This window comes from Gracilinanus agilis, chromosome 4 (genome assembly GCF_016433145.1).
Source record: "Gracilinanus agilis isolate LMUSP501 chromosome 4, AgileGrace, whole genome shotgun sequence".
NCBI lineage: Eukaryota > Metazoa > Chordata > Mammalia > Didelphimorphia > Didelphidae > Gracilinanus > Gracilinanus agilis.
The window spans coordinates 333,831,847-333,850,149 of record NC_058133.1 but is presented as its reverse complement, the minus strand read 5'-3'; the positions used below and the strand labels follow the sequence as shown (position 1 = coordinate 333,850,149).

At 37.4% G+C, this 18,303-nt stretch overlaps 2 protein-coding genes across 2 annotated transcripts in view; one reads left to right on the top strand and one right to left on the bottom strand.

The window, feature by feature from the left end:
- The window catches only part of MDN1 (midasin AAA ATPase 1), a 202,059-nt gene that overhangs the window by 11,500 nt on the left and 172,256 nt on the right, over positions 1-18,303 (top strand). Inside the window, exons 2-8 of the mRNA XM_044675390.1 lie at positions 8,138-8,364; positions 11,035-11,259; positions 11,690-11,797; positions 12,410-12,602; positions 14,048-14,293; positions 14,494-14,625; positions 18,185-18,288. Of these exons, the coding sequence (XP_044531325.1) occupies positions 8,138-8,364; positions 11,035-11,259; positions 11,690-11,797; positions 12,410-12,602; positions 14,048-14,293; positions 14,494-14,625; positions 18,185-18,288 (1,235 nt within the window). The remainder of the gene's footprint in view (positions 1-8,137; positions 8,365-11,034; positions 11,260-11,689; positions 11,798-12,409; positions 12,603-14,047; positions 14,294-14,493; positions 14,626-18,184; positions 18,289-18,303) is intronic.
- On the bottom strand, positions 2,160-2,710 carry LOC123247530 (60S ribosomal protein L23a-like). Its single transcript, XM_044676443.1, has one exon. It carries the CDS (start codon positions 2,693-2,695, stop codon positions 2,225-2,227), a length of 471 nt encoding a protein of 156 aa, XP_044532378.1. The 5' UTR covers positions 2,696-2,710; the 3' UTR covers positions 2,160-2,224.

Here is an 18,303-nt window from a genome sequence, read left to right as displayed (position 1 = left end):
AATACATTTGAGCAAGCAAGACTAAACTTATTGTGGTTGCTAGCCCTCTGCATCCCTCAAGAGGAGGGTATTTTTTATCTCTTCTGTTCTCTGGAACCAGTATTGGTAATTGCATTTGATTTGAGTTTAATTTTAATTTTTAATTGTTTTAATTTTGTTTTAAAATTTTTTCATTTATGTTGTTATCATTGCATATAACCCCCTAATTTTGCTTTTTTCTTTTATGCAGAAATTTGTACAAGTTCAAAGAGGGTATTTTCTAATTCCTTTGATTCTAAAATACAGCTTTGTTTTAAAGTATCTTTAACAAAGCATTGCAAAAGGAATGTCCTTTAAGTCACATGTTAGAAGATTTTTTTTGTCTCTGATCTTATATATTACTAAAATAGTTATGAGACGTGAAAAATTATTTGTCCAGACCATCTCTTATGAAGAATTCCTCTTAGGAGATGTCATTCAGCTTTTATTTGAAGACCTCTTCTTCAGATAAAACCTACTTATCTCTCTGGGCATCATAGTTCACTTTTATGTAGACATAATTAAGAATTTTGTTTTCCTACATTGTACTAAGAGGTATTTTTCAGATTGGATTGCTTTTGGTAAACATCAGAGTTACTTTAATGACCCCCAAACTTCTCTCAGAAACAAAGGTCCATCATTTTAGTAACAATATTCTACCAGAGTAATATAGTTATTTGCATTAGAACATAATTATTGTACTTGAGGAATTAAAAATGAATATTTCTTAGGGGATCTGGTAGTCATAAGCAGACTACAACAATTCCTATGAATAAAACCCCCAAATATAGGATATTTTCGAGGCTAGAGATATATAATCAAAAAAAGAAGCTATAGGCTAGACATATAGTGAGGGAGAAACCATTGGACAGCCAAGTCCTGTGTTCTATACTACTGGTACTCTTTTGATATTTGGAGAAAGGAGAAAGAAACTCTTTGTGTATAGTAGAATTCTGCCTTCTACATGTGGTAGATGGGACAGATTTATGAAAAGAGATGGACAAGAATGGCACAGAATTTGAAGAAATTGATGGTTTTTGAGTTGCATCATTGGAGGAAACATCCAAAATCAATGAGGTCACAGATCCATTTGAGTACTGAAGTTCTATTTCTCTCTGGGTTCAAAGAGAACAAGTCTACTCTAATCCCTTTTTCATGTGGTAGTCCTTCAAATATCTATCAAATATCAAATATGAAAAGAACTATCAACAACCCTATATCTTCTCTTTAGGCTAAACATTCTCAAGTTCTTTCAATGAATGGCTTTCATAAAGCATAATCTCTTCAGGCCTTTTGCCATTATGGACCTTATATAGTCCATTGAGTTCAATTTTTTTCCCAAAACAAATCTCTAGGTTGATCATCCTGCTGTTACTTGTACATTTCTGGATTAGGGGAGCTTAAATTGGCAGCAGCAAAGTTGAATTTGGACATTGTCTTTTGTTAATGCCAGCAACTTTCGCCTCCGTATTCCATTTCCCCCATCTTTTCCTTTTTCCTCCTTAATAATTCAGCGGATCTATAATCATATAGAGGGATAGCAATGTAGGTACACCTTCTCATCCTGTGAGATTATTGTCCATGTTCTACTGCCTCAGCGAACAGACTGTTTATTCATTCCTGGAACTTCTTAATCTCTGGGTTGAATTAGAAAAAAAAAACATTTCAGGGAGAAATTGTTTAGAAAATGCCAAATCATGGACAAATCATCAACACAATTCTGATTTAATATTTATTTCTGAAGTTATCAAATGAGTCAACTTTGCTTCGTAGTTCATTGAAAGAAAAAAATGTAAATCATAGCTGAAAGGGACATAAGATAAGAAAAAATAAGAGGTTTCAAATTATTTGAGTTGTACACTAAATATTGCCCTTCACAAGATGATAGAATTAGAATTGGAAAGAACCTTAGAGACTTAGAGAAATTCTGGGGAGGCTTGTACCCCCAGAAATCACTCTAATGAGCAAAAGGAGACTTGATAAGATGCTGGCAGAGAAAAACTGCTTTATTTAGAAAAAATAGCAGACAGCAGGAAAGGTGGGAGAAGGGGGAGGGGAAGGGAAGGAAAAGGGATTCTGCCCACACAAGTGGCTTGCTTGGGGCAAAAATGTCCTTTCTTCTTCTAGATGTAATCACAGACTTTTTTTTTTTTTAATATTGGAAAAGTTTTATTATTGAAGGTGGAGCAGGATAGCTTGACAAAGTTTAGATGATTCCAATTTTGTTGGCAACATCCAACGCGTCATAGTCTGGAGCAAGTCGGACATAGGCCTTCTTCTCTCCATCAGGCCGGATCAGTGTGTTGACCTTGGCTACATCAATGTCATACAGCTTCTTTACTGCCTGCTTGATCTGATGCTTATTGGCTTTGACATCCACAATGAAGACAAGAGTGTTGTTGTCCTCAATCTTCTTCATGGCAGACTCAGTGGTCAGGGGAAACTTAATGATGGCATAGTGATCAAGCTTGTTTCTCCGAGGAGCACTTTTCCGGGGGTATTTGGGCTGCCTCCGAAGTCTTAGAGTCTTGGGTCGCCGGAAGGTGGGAGACGTTCGGATCTTCTTCTTTTTGTGGCTATGGACACCCTTCAACACTGCCTTCTTGGCCTTCAAGGCCTTGGACTTGGCTTCTGTCTTGGGGGGGATAACAGCTTCCTTCTTGGGCTTCGGCGCCATCTTAGAGGAAAGGGACGAAAGGGTCTTCCGTGGTCCTTCTCTCAGGCTTATAGAGCCAACTCTCCTAATCACAGACTTTTATTACAATCCTGACACAAGATTCTCCTCCTCCCTTCTGTCCAATTCCACAGAAGGGGGAGTTGTGACATTTACAGTCTTGAGTGTATGATTTTTCAACATTACATACTCCTAAAGATCTCAATGATCCAGAAAAACCCATGACTATCGTAGGGTTCCTAGGCTGCGAACCATAATGATACTTTTGAAACTCACTGTATTTTCCCTCATTCAGTTTATCTTAGGTGTTGGCTTTCTTCCAGGTTACAAATAAACTTCTCAAGGTTTTTGAAAATAGGTCAGCAAAATTAGAAGTTTTATGGGGTGGGGCTTTTGGGGGTAGGGGCAGACAAGTTTTAGTCTAGGAATAGTAATACTAAGGGGTCTTGAGAATTGGGGTTACAAGCTAAATACTACTCTTGAGAATTACACAGAATCTCTCATCCCACACACTATGTAGGGCAACCCATACTTAAACAGGAATCCTCTCCTTGGCAATGTGCTGCCTGACTATAGTTATCCAGCTTTCATTTGAAAAGAACCCACTTCCAGTTGAGGTTGACAGCTCTAATTTTGAAGAAGTTCTTCATCATATCAAGGCTATATTTGTTCTCTGCAATTTCTACTTAACTGCTTCCTAGTTTTACATTTTAGAGACAAATGGAACAAAGGCACCCTTTCAAATGAATGAATATAGTTCTTCCACCCAAGTCTTCTCTAGGTTAAATACTCCAAGTTCCTTCAGCTGATTCTCATGTAGTAAGAATTAGTAAACAAGCATTTATGAAGTGTCTACTACCTGCCAGGCCATGAGTTTTCTTGACCTCAAAGAGATCATTCATTGTATTGTAGGAATAGAGAAATAAGGGATAAGGAAAAATGCAAAATTGTCTCTAAAAGGGGAGAGAGGAAAATTTAGCCATGAACCCTGGAAAAGATTCTAGAAGGAGAAGGCACTGCAGAGGAGAAGTTTAGGAGTTAACTGACACTTCATGGGTTTTCCTGTCCCTGAGCTGGAAGGGAAAACAGCTGCTCCATCAGCTACTGTGACCTGACCAGTTTGTGGAGAAACTTGGAGGTTCTTGGGCTTTGGAAGATACCTAGGAGGTGATCTGGTTTTCCCTGCAGTGCTGTGCCAGTTTGGCTGAGGTAATCCAAATATTTTAACATCTTGGACTTTGGGGTTTTTAACCTATAAAGCCAACCCCAGGTTGGGGAAGGAATCAAGTCTACCTGTGAGTCCATTCTCTATAGCATGTTTAGAGACAATTAAGGTTAATTGATTAACAATCTGGGATACTTAGTCTAGATAGTTAATCAGATGGTTTTTGGATTTAGATAATAACTGGGAACTGGTAGGAATGTTTTGAAAGATCAGAAGTGCTCTCTCATGAGAGAAGTGTAGAAGTTGGGTGGAGATATAGCTCTGTAGAATTAGGGACATTTGGATCTTGACTATCAGTTCCCTAACCTTAAATTGCAAAATAAACTTATTTTTTGCACTTCACTGGCTCTGGGAAGGTCCTTAGATGTTTTTTGTGTGTTTTTTTGTGTGTGTTTTTTTTTGTGTGTGTTTTTTTTTTTTTTAAACCATCAGTCCATCTGGGTCCTTCTCTATATACATGATCTACTTTTGGAGGACCATTTCTTTTTCAGGATTACATTCTATCAGATCTCAGTACCCTTCCCAATCCCTATTCTCTAAGACAGTGCTGGGCAAGCTACTGGTGGGCCAGTTGGGGGGGGGACGACTGAAATTTTCTATCCAGGATGACATTATTCCTAATCTGATGAATACAATGAGTAGGATACAATATGATGAAACTTTGAAAGAGTTGCCTTAGAAACAGACTGACAGATGAGCATTTCCTTTCTTTTGGCCCTCTCTTTAAAAAGTTTGCCCATCACTGCTCTAAGATATTCTATCATAGGTTCTCTTCTGTTGTCTTTACCCAGTCTCCCGTGGCATCTTATTTGGCTTCCATGGGCTTAATTATAATCACTAAGCAGGTGACTCACAGATTTTAACATCTATCCCTATGCTTTAGTACCATATTACCAACTCTCCAGTGGATAGTTCACATTGGATATTTTAGAGACGTCTCAAAACTCAACAAATTCACCTCTTCTTTTAGACTTCCCTATGCCTTTAAAACACATTTTTATTAATGTCTTTTTTTCTCATCATGTAGATTTTTCTCTGAATCCTTTCCCTACCTGTCTTCCAGAGAGAGAGATATACTACATGGTTAAAAGATCTTAACACTGTGATTGGTGAGGACAGCATTGGCACATAGGAAACTAATAAGGTTAGAAGGCATATGTAATCGAGCCAAACAGAGGAGTATGGAAATAAAGTGAATTTTATAGAAATTTAATAGAATAGGGAGAGAAATCGGGGAGATAGATATAGTGTGTCCAATAGAGGATGTGAAATTTAAACTTAACTGGTGGAGGCCAGGTAAGACTTGATTTTTGTTGAGTGAAAGAGCGTATTCCTCTATGAAGGATCTATAGAAGTGACAGTATAGTGCTTAATGTTTGTTGAATTTGATTGAATCTGGGATTGCCTGTCAGTTTGTTTTAAATTTTTGAAATAAACAAAAGTAGTTTTTCCCTATAGCTGCTGATAAGAACTTTTTTCATTTATTAATATTTTTTAACTCAAATTACATGAAAAACAATTTCTTTAGCCTTCATTCTCTTTACGTTTGAGCCAAACTCTCACCCTCCAAGCAATCTGATATAGGTTTTACATGTGTAATAATGTAAAATAGCTTTCCATTTTAGTCCTTTTGTGAAAGGGAACTCCAATGAATAAAGAAAAGTAAAGAAATAAAGTGAAATATAATATGTTTCAGTCTGCATTAAACTCCATCACTCATTCTTTGGAGGCGGATGGTTTTTATCATGATCTTGGATCACTGTATTCCTAGGAATAGCTAAGTCATTCATACATGTTCATCATGTAATATTGCTGTTGCAGTGTACAGTGTTCTAGTTCTGCTCCCTTCACTTTGCATCAGTTCATGTAGGTCTTTCCATTCAGGTAAGAAAATTTTTAAAAAGCTTTATTGATGATTTTATGCTGATCCTTTTTGGAGACACTGCTAGTTTTATTTTATTGCTTCTCCTTCTAATCAAGCCTTCTCCTGAACAGAGAAACAATTGAGCCACACCAGCTGTCAAGTGAGACTGTAGATTTAACATTTACTCAAACTCTTGGGGGGCAGGGAATGAGTTTCTGGGTCTGATGAAGTGTGTTTTCTGTATTGGAATGCAAAAAAGGCAGGTCTGCTTTAAGAATAACTATTGGGGTGGTAGAAAGAAAGGGGCGAGTATTCTATTCCTCTCCTCTGTGTTCCCAAGTAGAATGTCTCCCTTTGAGAGACTTTTATCTTCCTATTCCTTGAATGTGGCATAGTGCTTTGCTTGATAAATATTTATTAAATTTGAATCAAATGCTTGGGGAATTCTGGCAGATAGAGTTTGCCTTTTGGATAAGACTGGAAACAGGATTCTTAAATGTTGGGTTGTACTGTCTGGGGGCTTAATGTGTGTTTGAGTGAATGAAATGAATGCTGGCAGTTTTTTGTCTGTATTACAAAATCCTATAGTGCATTAGGAATTGATTCCAATAAAACTGCCAGTCTTGCCTCAGAGTTCTAGATTACTTAATATTTTCTGTATATGTGAATTCAGTCAAGTTTCTGTTCCATTCCAAAGAAGCATGATTCAAAAGACCTTTTAGAAAGTGGCTTTTTCTAGCAATGACAAATTCTTAATAGTTTCATAGAAAGGGGCAAGAACTATTGTATTTATATTTTTTATTCCTAATGCCCTTCACAGTATCAAGCAAAATGATCAGTGAATGAATGTTAAGTGAATGAAGGAGAACTCCTGCAACTTAGTGCAACCACTTTTTTAAAAAATTACTTCTATTCCAAACTTAACAAATAGCAATGAAATGATTCTTCAAAGTAGAACAGGAAAAAAAGGATTTTACATAAAACCTCAGCTTTCTATTTTCATACACCTTGCTTTACAAAGTCTTTTCTTTTTAATTAAAAAACCCATACTTTTTTTTAAACCTTTAACTTCTGTGTATTGGCTCCTAGGTGGAAGAGTGGTAAGGGTGGGCAATGGGGGTCAAGTGACTTGCCCAGGGTCACACAGCTGGGAAGTGTCTGAGGCCTGATTTGAACCTAGGACTTCCCGTCTCTAGGCCTGACTCTCATTCACTGAGCTACCCAGCTGCCCCCAACCCATACATTCTTAGTATCTATTCTAAAAGAAGAAGAGCAAGGGCTAGGCAAACTGTAGTAAGTGATTTGTCCAGGGTTACACAGTCTGAGGTCAGATTGGAATTCAGATTCTCTCAATTTCAAGCCTGGTGCTACCTAGCTGTCCTTCACCTTGTTTTACTTCTAACCAAATAATAAATTCTACATTAATTTTCAGAGGTGTCCCATTTGGCTTTATTGCCTTTTGAATGCCATCTCTTTTATATAATTAATGTAGGATCATAGAGTTGATTTAAAGGGATTCCTTATCACTCATATAGCATATTCCTCTTGTTTTATAGATGAAGAAACTGAGGCTGAGAAATAAAGTTCAAGGTTATTGAGGGAGTGAGTAGGAGAGCCATGATTTGAACTGTGATGATTTGAACATGACTCCAAATGTATGGTTCTTTCCATTAGGACAAACTATCAACCTTTTATAACCCAAGAGCTTGATTTGTGATATTTGCATTAATTGTAAATTTGCATTAATGAGAATATAATTATAAAAATCTAGAATTAGATTTTTAGTGTTTTCTTCATGTTGGCATTAGGTAGCAATTATCTTCTGATTTTCCTTATGCTTTTGTAGTTGACCCAAAGGGGTTAAAAAAACATCTAAAGTCCAAATTACCTAGACAAACTAATGAATTTTCCTTCAAAAGTGAAGAGGAAAAGGATAGTGAAATTACGCCCTTTGCTTACCCCTAGGACATCAAAATGTGATATTGGGTAAGTTAGTCTCAGTTTGCCCTTTTGTGAAATGGGTGATAACCCAGGCTATAACTTCACAGGATTGTTCTGAACAGAGCATTGTGTAAGCCATTGTGTAAGTACAACATAAATGTGAGTTGTTTTTGTTTCATTTCAAAACTGTACATGTGATTTCTGGCAATAATGGATATATTAGTGTTAGCAAAATTTCACTGCAGCAACATATCAGGACCCTATATAGTAGTCGTTAAAGATAATTTTATCTGTTTTCCCAAGATAGATTTTGAAGCTTGGAAATTAGTTTGTGCATTTTTTAAGCAGTGGAAAACTTGCCTTATTACAAATGAATGTTACTAAAACTAGGCATTGTCTCCTTTTTCTCACCTAGGTATGGACTCAGCAAGATCGTCAGAGTATTCTTAGTACTTTATCACAGCTACTTCTGGATAAAGAATGTACTGTCTTAATTGGTCGTCAGCTTCGGCCTATTGTCTTGGATTTGCTGGAAAGGAACCGTGAAGCCATCCAGGCTGGAGGACAGATCAACCATGATCTGCATGAAAGGTTGTGTGTGGCCATGAGCAAACTTATCAGTAGCCATCCTGATGTCCTTCCGTGAGTAACCTTTTTGTTCTATAAGTTTTTGTTTGTGATGATTAGAACCATTCCTTCCTGAGTACTAGGAAGAGTTTTACTGAAAAAGAGGGAATAAGGATGCTGAAAAAGGAATAATGATTATAACTTTTAACTGAAAATTAAACAATATCAGAATCTTTTTATTCTGGTTTTGAGGAAAGTATGGCCTATGCAATACCCCAGTATAGGTTATGTCTGCCTCTCAGAACTTAAACTCCAAATTCTTCTCCTTAGTCTTTTTTTCTCCTCTTGTAGTCTGTCTCTCATCCTTATACCTGAATCTCTTAGAACAGTGATGGTAAATCTATGGCACAGTTACCAAAGATGGCATACAGAACACTCTATGGGCATTGTGCCCCCCCCCCCCCCCAATCCCTCCCAAGAGTTTATTATTTAAAAGGCAGAGAGACTTGGGTAGAGCTGCTCCCTTCCCCCTCTCCACTATGCCTGATGGCATTTTTTTTCAGTTTCCCTGCCCCTCTGCCTAGCTGCCCAATAGGAGTGCATAGGGGGTAAGGTGGGTGTCTCACAGGTGGCAGAGCCGGAGGGGAGCAGAGCTCTCAGACCACTCTCCTCCCCCTTTCTACATTTGCTGAGGCCATTCCTTACTTCACCCACTCCTCCCTGCAGCAGTCCAATGGGAGTCCTTTTGTAAGAGGGGAAACTAATAGTTTCCCCTCTTATAGTTTCTCCCTCCCCTGTGTGGGATAAATGGGGCAGGGTGCACCTAGCACTCAGTCTCTGGTGGGAGGCAGGCTTAGCACTCAGTCCAGTGGGTGGGATGGGGGTGAGAATTTTTTCTCTTTTTAAATTATATTTTCTCTTTTTACCAGACCATTGATTTGGGGGAGGGGAACACATCAATTTGTAAGCTTTTAATAAACCTCCACTATGTATCAGGTGTGTGTTGAGATATACAGATATAAAAAAGTGAAACTCCTTCTAAAGGATTTTGCATTCTGTGACTTTATTCTTTGTCTCTTCTGCCTGCCTGCCTTTCTGTTTTTAGTCTTGTTAAAAATATTCCCTGATTTGAGATCCATCCTTTTAAAAATATCAGTCCTGTTTTGTTTGACTATTCAGGTATTTGGTATTGATTTGGACAGTGCTTGATTTACTCTATTCATCATGGCTAAAAACACAGCAAAGTAATGTTCATATGGTTATGGAGAGGTTTATTTAATTACCCATTTTAAACTTCACATAACCATATGAGATATCATCACTGTTTTATAAATGAGGAAACAATCTCGAGAGTTGAAATATTTTCCTGCATCTGGTAAATACAGCAGCCAAGACTTGAACTCATGTCTTCTAACTTCAAATTCCATCATACTCTATTATATTATCACTTGGAAATAGGTACTGAACTTGGATTTCATTGAAATAAGAAGTCCTAGATACAGAGACCAGGAAGGAAGGAGGAAGGAACCAGCATTTATTTATCACTTACTTTGTGCCAGGCCCTATGCTGAGAGCACTTTACAAATATTATGTACCTCAATGGAGAGTAAAGAAAATCCTAGACCTAGGGAGCAATAGAGAAATACAATAAAACATTAGAATGAAAAGTAAGGCAATAAGTAAGTAATATCACAGCTCTCTGTTCCAAATATTCACCTATCAGACAGATGTAACAACCACCACAATAACATTTACATAGCACTTTAAGGTTTACAGTGTGCTTTATAAATATTATTTCATTTGATTCTTACAGCATTCCAGTAAGGTAGGCCCTATTATGATCTCTATTTTACAGATGAGGAAACAGGAAGACAGCAGTTAATTGATTTGCCTGGGGTCACAAAGCTAGAAAATGTCTGCTGTGGGATTGGAACTTGAGTCTTTTTGACTCTAGGTTCAGTGCTTTATCCTTTGTGCCACATAGCTGCTTTTAAGCAGAGTTTCTATGATGCTTTACAATACTAATTCTTATAGATCTTACTTTCCATTCATATCTTGATTTGCTTTTAAAAATATCTTTGTATTGTACATATGAATTCATGCATTATATATAAATTATCTTATTACACATAGAATGTCAACATTGCATTTACCTTGCTTTGTATAATGCATACTCCTTAAGAAAAGGAGGAATAAGAAACAGTTCTGTTGAGAAACAGCTTATACATAACATAATTTTCTTGCACTATGGAAAATTACATTATAGATAACACTTTGTAGTATCATGATTTGTTGAGATTATTTTCTTCCTCCCAAGTTAATAAAATTCATTTGTTAATTACCTCTGTCCTCAGGATGTTGTGAGGATGTTTTATACCTATTTTATAGATAAGTATTTGGAACAGAGCGCAATGATTGAATTCATGTCTCCTTTTCATCCTGATTATTTACTTTTCTTTGTTGGAATATATTCCCTTCCTTATGTCCTGGTTTTCAATACTAAGCATAGCCTATATATATTATCAGATAATGAGGAATCAGATCCTCTTATCCTTGAGGATCTTCTTATCAGATCCTCTGGTCCCAGAGGATTGAATGTGATGATGACTTGTATATTTGGTTTTAACACTCATCTCTTTTTTGCTTTTTGCCTATTATAGTTGTTTTGTGTTTTATTGCTTCTATAGAGACCTGTATTTGTTTTGGATAATACTTATGTTTATGTTTTTTGTATTCTCTTGAAAGGTTTGCCCTGAGATATTTTAAAGGCACCTTTCCAGTTTTTCAGAGACTCTTTCTGGAAAGTTCAGATGCCAATCCTGTTCGCTTTGGGCGTCGGCGGATGAAATTGCGGGACCTAATGGAAGCAGCCTTCAAGTTTTTACAGCAAAATCAGTCTGCATTTCGGGAGCTTTGGGACTGGAGTGTGTGTGTTCCACTTCTTAGGAGCCATGACACTTTAGTTCGCTGGTATGTAGAGACTACTTTTCCAAAGCTGCCAGGAAATGAGAACTGGTAGATTTTTTTTTTTAAAAGAACCTTTGGGTTATTTTGTGAGAATTTCTGTTTGAGGGAATCATTCTGAATTTGTTATTTTTGTCTTGGATTCATCTTCCTTCTCCTCAAATTTGTATAACTCCAAGGGTGAGATGGTGGGTAGGATTATGTGAATTGGAGATCAGGAACCCAGTTTGGAATGAGGCTTATTTAGCTACTGATACATGCAGTCAAGGGGAGTTTATTGTGTTCTAATTTCCATTTATTCCATATCATTAACCTGATAGCTCTTTCCCAAGATTCATTTTTTTTTAGCTTATGTATTATGGCAGCTTTTTGTTTTCACTTAATCCTTAAATGAAAAATTAAGTCTTGAACATGTGGTTTGTTTTATTTTTTCCAGGTATACTGCAAATTGTCTTTCTTTGATTACATCAATGAATGAGGAGCACAAATTATCCTTCCTAAAGAAGATCTTTAACAGTGAAGAACTGATACATTACAGGCTTAAGTAAGGAAAGTTCCTGGGGCAGTGATGGTGAACCTATGGCATGGGTGCCAAAGATGGCATGCAGAGCACTCTCTCTGGGCATGTGGCTACCCTCCCTCCCCACTCCCCAGCAGAGTTCATTACTAGAAAGGCAGAGGGACTTGGGTGGAGCTGCTCCCCTCTCCCTCCCCACCAGGCCTGAGGACATTTTTTCATATACTCCACTCCCACCCCTCTGTCCAATAGCCCAATGGGAGCACACAGGGGGTAAGGTGGGTGGCTCACAGATGGCAGAGCTGGAGGGGAGCAGAGCACTTGAGCCACTCCCTTTTCTCTCTCTATGCTCACTGAGGACTTTCCTCACTTTACCCACTCCTCTGACAAGTAGCCCATTGGGAACCTTTCCTCCTTCCACTGTTGGGGTAAGGTGGGGGGGCAGGGTGTGCTCAGTACTCAGTTGGAGGGTGGACACAGCACTCAGTCTGGGGGGTAAATAGGGGTGGGGCTTGGCACTCCAGCTCTAGGGCTTATTGTTGACCTTTAGTATGTTAACTCTGCTTCTTAGGGACCTCATCAGTACTGCTATGTACTGATACTTTGGAATAACTAATGGGCATCTTGGTTTTTTCTTAGATTGTTAGAAGAAGCACAATTACAAGATGTAGAGAAGGCCTTGGTTTTGGTAACTCCAGACACTGCTCTTTGGCAAAGGGAGAAAGAACCACCACATACACAAGGCCACATCATTTCTGGTGATCTTTCAGCCCATGTGACAGCAGTCTGTGGCGTGCTTCTTCCAAGGCAATATCCAGCACCCACTGAGCAGGTAGGTAGAGATTGTGATTGGAATCTCCCTTATTAAAATATGTGACTCGCCTAAGACTGATTCTTCCTACCCTTGACTAATAAACATGTTACTGTTCCTATAAGCTGGAAAGGCTATGTCATTATGGTTTGGCAAATTGGAACTATCTGAAGAAAAAATAATCAGGGAAGGGATTAGACTTTCATTAATGTGTTAGTCTTAAGAAGTCAGTATAGTTGGTATTATTTCCAGTTTGCAAATGAGCAAGTTGAGGCATGGTGACTTGTTGAAAGGCTATAAATAGCTAGTCAGTAAGATGTCTAGAATCCTCAATGTCTTGTACATAGGAACTTATTAAATAATTTTGAAATAGACTTGAACTTGAATCTTTTGGCATTCAGTAGCCCCTCTTTATTTGGTAGTAATTTGGTACCAATTTTCCCACAAGATTTCAGACTCCTTCGATAATTACTTAAAAAATCAGTTTTTGCTTATGTAGTTGATTTTCATCTCTCTCTCTCTCTCTCTCTCTCTCTCTCTCTCTCTCTCTCTCTCTCTCTATGTATATATATATATATATATATATATCCCCTTACCTTCCGCCTTAGAATCAATAGTGTGTTCTGGTTCTAAGATAGAAGAATGGTAAGGGCTAGGCAATGGGAGTTAAGTGACTTGCCTAGGGTCACATGGCCAGGAAGTGGCTGAGGTCATATTTAAACCTAGGACCTCCCGTCTTTAGGCCTGGCTCTCAATCCACTGAGCTACCCAGCTGCCCCACATAGTTGATTTTTAAAATGAGAAAAGTATTGAATAGAGGGCTAAATTGGGAATATCTTTGAACTGTCAAGGCTTAACTCCACCTTCTTTATTGCTATTGACTGCTAAGAGCATTTTAGTTTCTTGACCTGACATCACTGTTAACCATTTTCTTTACAGGAAGGATTAGATTTGAGAAATTATTTTGTGTTGAAATTAATTTCTGCATTTTCCTAGCTTCTTCATCCCATTAAAGTACATCGTAGCTTGAGTAGAGAAGTAAAAGAAGAAAAAATAGAAAACACTAGGGGCAGGAGAGAAACATTTTAAAATTCTCTACCCTCTTAAAGATTTTAAGTTTCTGAACAAATGGATAACTTTTAAAATTAGTTTTATTGATTAATTTTTGTGTCACTTTTTTTGGGTCATCACAACTTTATATTTAAAGACATTTAGAGTCTCTCATATTGTAGACTACATAAGGTAGACAGATATTTCCACACTTATGTTTAGAAATAGACTTTCAAAGTTTTAAGGATTTAGCAGCATTATCTTATTGGCAGATATTAAAGAAAAGGCTAAATTTAGGCTGTTGGCTTTTTAGAATGAGCTAATAATCTTTTGGAGAAAGTAAAATTTTATTTTTTAAAATAAATTTTATACATAGTTTTCTTTTTTATACTTTTATATGCAATTGCTTTCTTCAGTGCAGTAATAATAAGCATTCTTTATTTGAACAGGAGGTTGTACCTCAGTCTTTTGTGCTGGTTGAGTCTGTTTCTAAAAATCTCCAGAGCTTGGCTTTGGCTGTTGCTTCTCAGAGTGCTGTGTTGCTAGAAGGACCAATAGGATGTGGGAAAACATCCTTAGTAGAGCATTTAGCTGCCATGACAGGAAGAAAGAAATCACCTCACATTCTAAAAGTCCAGCTTGGAGATCAAACTGACAGCAAGGTAAGAAATGGCAATTTTTTGGGGGGGAGTCTGGAAACTGAAATACCCAGGTTTTGATGTTTTACTTCTGTCTTGTGAATGTAAGGCTAATCATTGAGCTTATCTAAAGAAGTGCTCAAGTTGTGCAAATGAGAGGTCTCTGCAGGTGATCCATGATGCTGTTTTGTAGTACGTGCTTAAATGCCTTGTTCTCTTTGCAGATGCTATTAGGGATGTATCGCTGCACAGATGTTCCAGGGGAGTTTATATGGCAGCCAGGGACTTTGACACAGGCTGTCACCATGGGTCACTGGATACTCCTGGAAGACATTGACTATGCTCCTTTAGATGTGGTAGGTAGCATCTGCAGGATTCTTTACAGGAAATCTTTTATTTTCATCAGCACTATTAATGTTAACAAAATTCTTTGCCTAGAAAGGACTTTTGAATGAATGAATAATATTGAGGAGCCCAAATTCAGCACAAAGATTTAGAGTAAATGCAAGTAGTTTGCACCATGTTGTTATAGGAAAATGATTGCTAGTCACCTAAGTGATAGGAGTTGATACCCTTTGAGACTTTACAGAGGCAGTACAGAGTAGGAGTCATTCAGACCTGGCTCATGCAGCTCCTGTGTCTGATACACGCTTGCTGTGTGATTCTGTGCAAGTCACTTAACTTCTCACTTCCCCTGGTAATGTTCTAAGACTCTTTAATGTGTGGATAGAATTTGTTCCCCAGGATTCTCTTAACCTGCATCCCATTTGCATGCTCATGCTGAATGTGAACACTACATGCATACATTTGTAGGATAAAGTTTTGGTGTTACCTTGCCCCTCTTTTTTTTACCCTGATTGTGGCTGTGGAAGCTAGCTTTGAGCCAGGCAGGAGAATTTACTCACATAGTCTCACGTTTGTTAAATAATTAGGTTTTATACTTCTATTTCTTTTTTTAAAATTTTTTCTACTCTAATTATTAATAAACTTTAATATTAATTTAATTAATTAATCTTACATTAAGTTGTGGGGCAGGTTCTGATTGATTGACATTGATAGAAGGAGGCTGCTTATCAACTCTCTGAATCAATAATGTTATATCCTTGGTCTTAAAAACAAAACAAAAATAAAAGAAGGCATGCCTAACCATTGTTAAGATTTTTCTTATGATATTTTGTATCTGATTCCTTTCCTTCAGTGATAAAAGTCTGTAGTCATTTATTATATTTATAAACAGATCAGGTAGAAATCACATCATCTGTGTGTTATAGATGATGAGAATCTAGGAAACTGAGGGAAAGAGGTTAAGTGATTGGCTGTGGGTGGGGTCACATATTAATTAAATGTCTGAGGCAGGATTTGGATTTGGGTGTTCTTGTCTCCATGCCCATTGCTCTCTCCAGTATGCCACCTAGTGGTCCTCTAATATTCTAGCTATTCCTAGTCTTTCAAACAGGTGGTAATGAAGGGGGTGTACTAAGCAATATCAGAGATATTGCAGAAATTGAAATGACTAGACTATAACTATATGTAATTATGCCATAACTAGATTTGAGAGGGAATAGCCAAATATTATAGTAAAAAGTTTTATTGCCTTGTTAGAGATTAATAGGGAAGTCAGAAAGAGGAGCAGGTTTGTGGGAAATGCTGGTGATGTCTTGTAGGTAGTGGAAACTGTGACTAGGGAGTGGAGATGAAGATTTAGGAGTCATCTGTCTGGAAGTGGTTGCTGAAGTCATAGAAGTGAATGAGTTTATCAGCTAGAGAATAGAGAGAATGTCAATGACATTCTTTAGGATAACCGCCTTAAAGGGTAAGGATGATGGATATAGACAGGAAAGGGGATAATAAGTTAGGAGGAGAGCCAGGAGAATGTAGTGACTGAAAACAAGGGAAAAGAGAGGAGGCCAGGATCAATAGTAGCACCAAATATTTTAGAGATGTCAGGGAGGATGAGGGATGAGAAACACAATTAGATTTGGTAATCAAAATTGCATTTGAGAGAGCAGATTCAGTAGAATGTGAGAGGCTAGATTGTAAGGGGTAGGTAGACACATAGGCATTTTGCCAAATAAAGTAGGTAATGAGGAAGTAGAGGCATTAGGTACAAATAGTTTTATAAAGTTTGTTAGTGAATGGGAAGAGCTAGTGGAGTGGGAGCTGGATAGACAATAAATATTTATTAAATGCTTACTATATTATACTCCAACTACTTCTTAGGCTACAAGGACAAAAAGGATATAATTCCTGCTCTCTGTGAACTTAGACCCTACCAGGGTCACATGGATATTTATAAGTATATACAGAATAAATACAAGGTGTTAATGAAGAGAGGATGTTAGGAGCAGGAGGGCATTGTTTCAGTTCAGTCAAGAGCTGATGAGCTCTGAACTAAGATGGTGGTTGTGTGAATAGAATGAAGGGGTTGGGTGAGAGTGAGGTTTAGTAACTCTGGAGTACCAAGTTTTATTGTGTGTTAAGGGAGAGGGGATAGTTTTAGACAATATGAAGTTATGAATTTGAGAGACTGGAAGAATGGTGGTGCGCTTGGCAGAATTAGGGAGTTTTGGGAGGGAGAGATGCGAGCCTAGAGGAGAGAGTTGGAGGAAGATAATAAATTTCAATTAGAACAGTGAAAGGAGTATTTGTTTTTAAGCATTGGCTAGAATGGAACTTATTCATAGGCAGATTAAGCAGGAGCCAGTGGAGAGAGAGGGAAAGAATGAAGAAGCATGAAAGACCAGGAAATTACTTTTACAACAGTGTACTGGAGGAGTTGGAGGTAGAAAGATTAGTATTAATGAGGAATATGTAAAATTGGATCATGAAGCCAAACAGTTTAAGTGAAGGAAAGTGGGATGCTGGAAGTTCATGGTATTGCCTTAGTCCTCTCAGTGAAGTTTTAGACTAAGTTGTCCATTGTAAGGTGAACGACTGAGACGGTTGAAGAAAGAATAAAGGTTTTGACAGGGAAAGATGGAGTAAGTGGAGCAATGGAGAGAGCAGTGGACCTGAAGTTAGGAAGGTCCAAGTTCAATTTCACTCTTAGATATTTACTAGCTGTATGACCCAGAGCAAACCTCTGGCTGCCTTGATTTGTTCATCTGTAAAATGGAGATGATAACAGTACCTACCTTTCAGGATTGTTGAGAGGATCAGTTGAGAGTAGTAATATTTGTGAAGCACTTTGTAAAATATTATATAAATGTTGTTTTGTTATTGTTCTGTTATTTAATTTCTTCTAAGGTCTGTAAAGTCCATTATATTACGTTACATTAAAAAGTCTTTTCCTTTACATTCGCTATCTCGTCTGACCCTTACAACACTGTATGTACTACAGATAGGATTATTCCCATTTTCAAATGTGAAAATTGGGGTTCATAGCCATTAAGCCATTTGCCCAAGGAAACATAGTCAAATGCTAGTGGCAATATTCTAAGGTCCAAGTCCAGGATTCTATCCATAGTCATGCTATTTATTTCAAGTGTTTAAGACTGAATTTGGAATAAGGGAAAGTGATTTGTTTTTTTTTTTTTTTAATATATACACATGAATATATCTTCTTCAAAATGGAAAGAGTAGTTTTTGTACAATGCTATATTATAAAGTTCTATAATTTGTATATCATCTTAGTATTTTAAAGTGTTACATATACTTTCTCACTTTAAAAGTTACTGGTCATTTATGGAACGGTGCTGCCTACCAGAATATTGGTGAGTCATAAATAATATTTGTATTCATGTGGTTATGAGCTGGAGGGTCTTATCTAGAGATAGCTGAGACTAGCTCAGATTTTTGGTCTGTATTTTGTTTGTCCAAATGAGTACCTGACTTGATAAGTGTATTTTTCTTGTCCTAGTATCCTTTTGTGTTTATTTCTTCTGAAAGCTTCAGTAATTGACATTTCTTTCTTAGATTTCTGTGCTAATTCCTCTTTTGGAAAATCGAGAACTTCTAATTCCTGGTCGTGGTGATTGTCTTAAAGTGGCTCCTGGATTTCAGTTCTTTGCAACGAGGAGGTAGGTGTTAAGAAT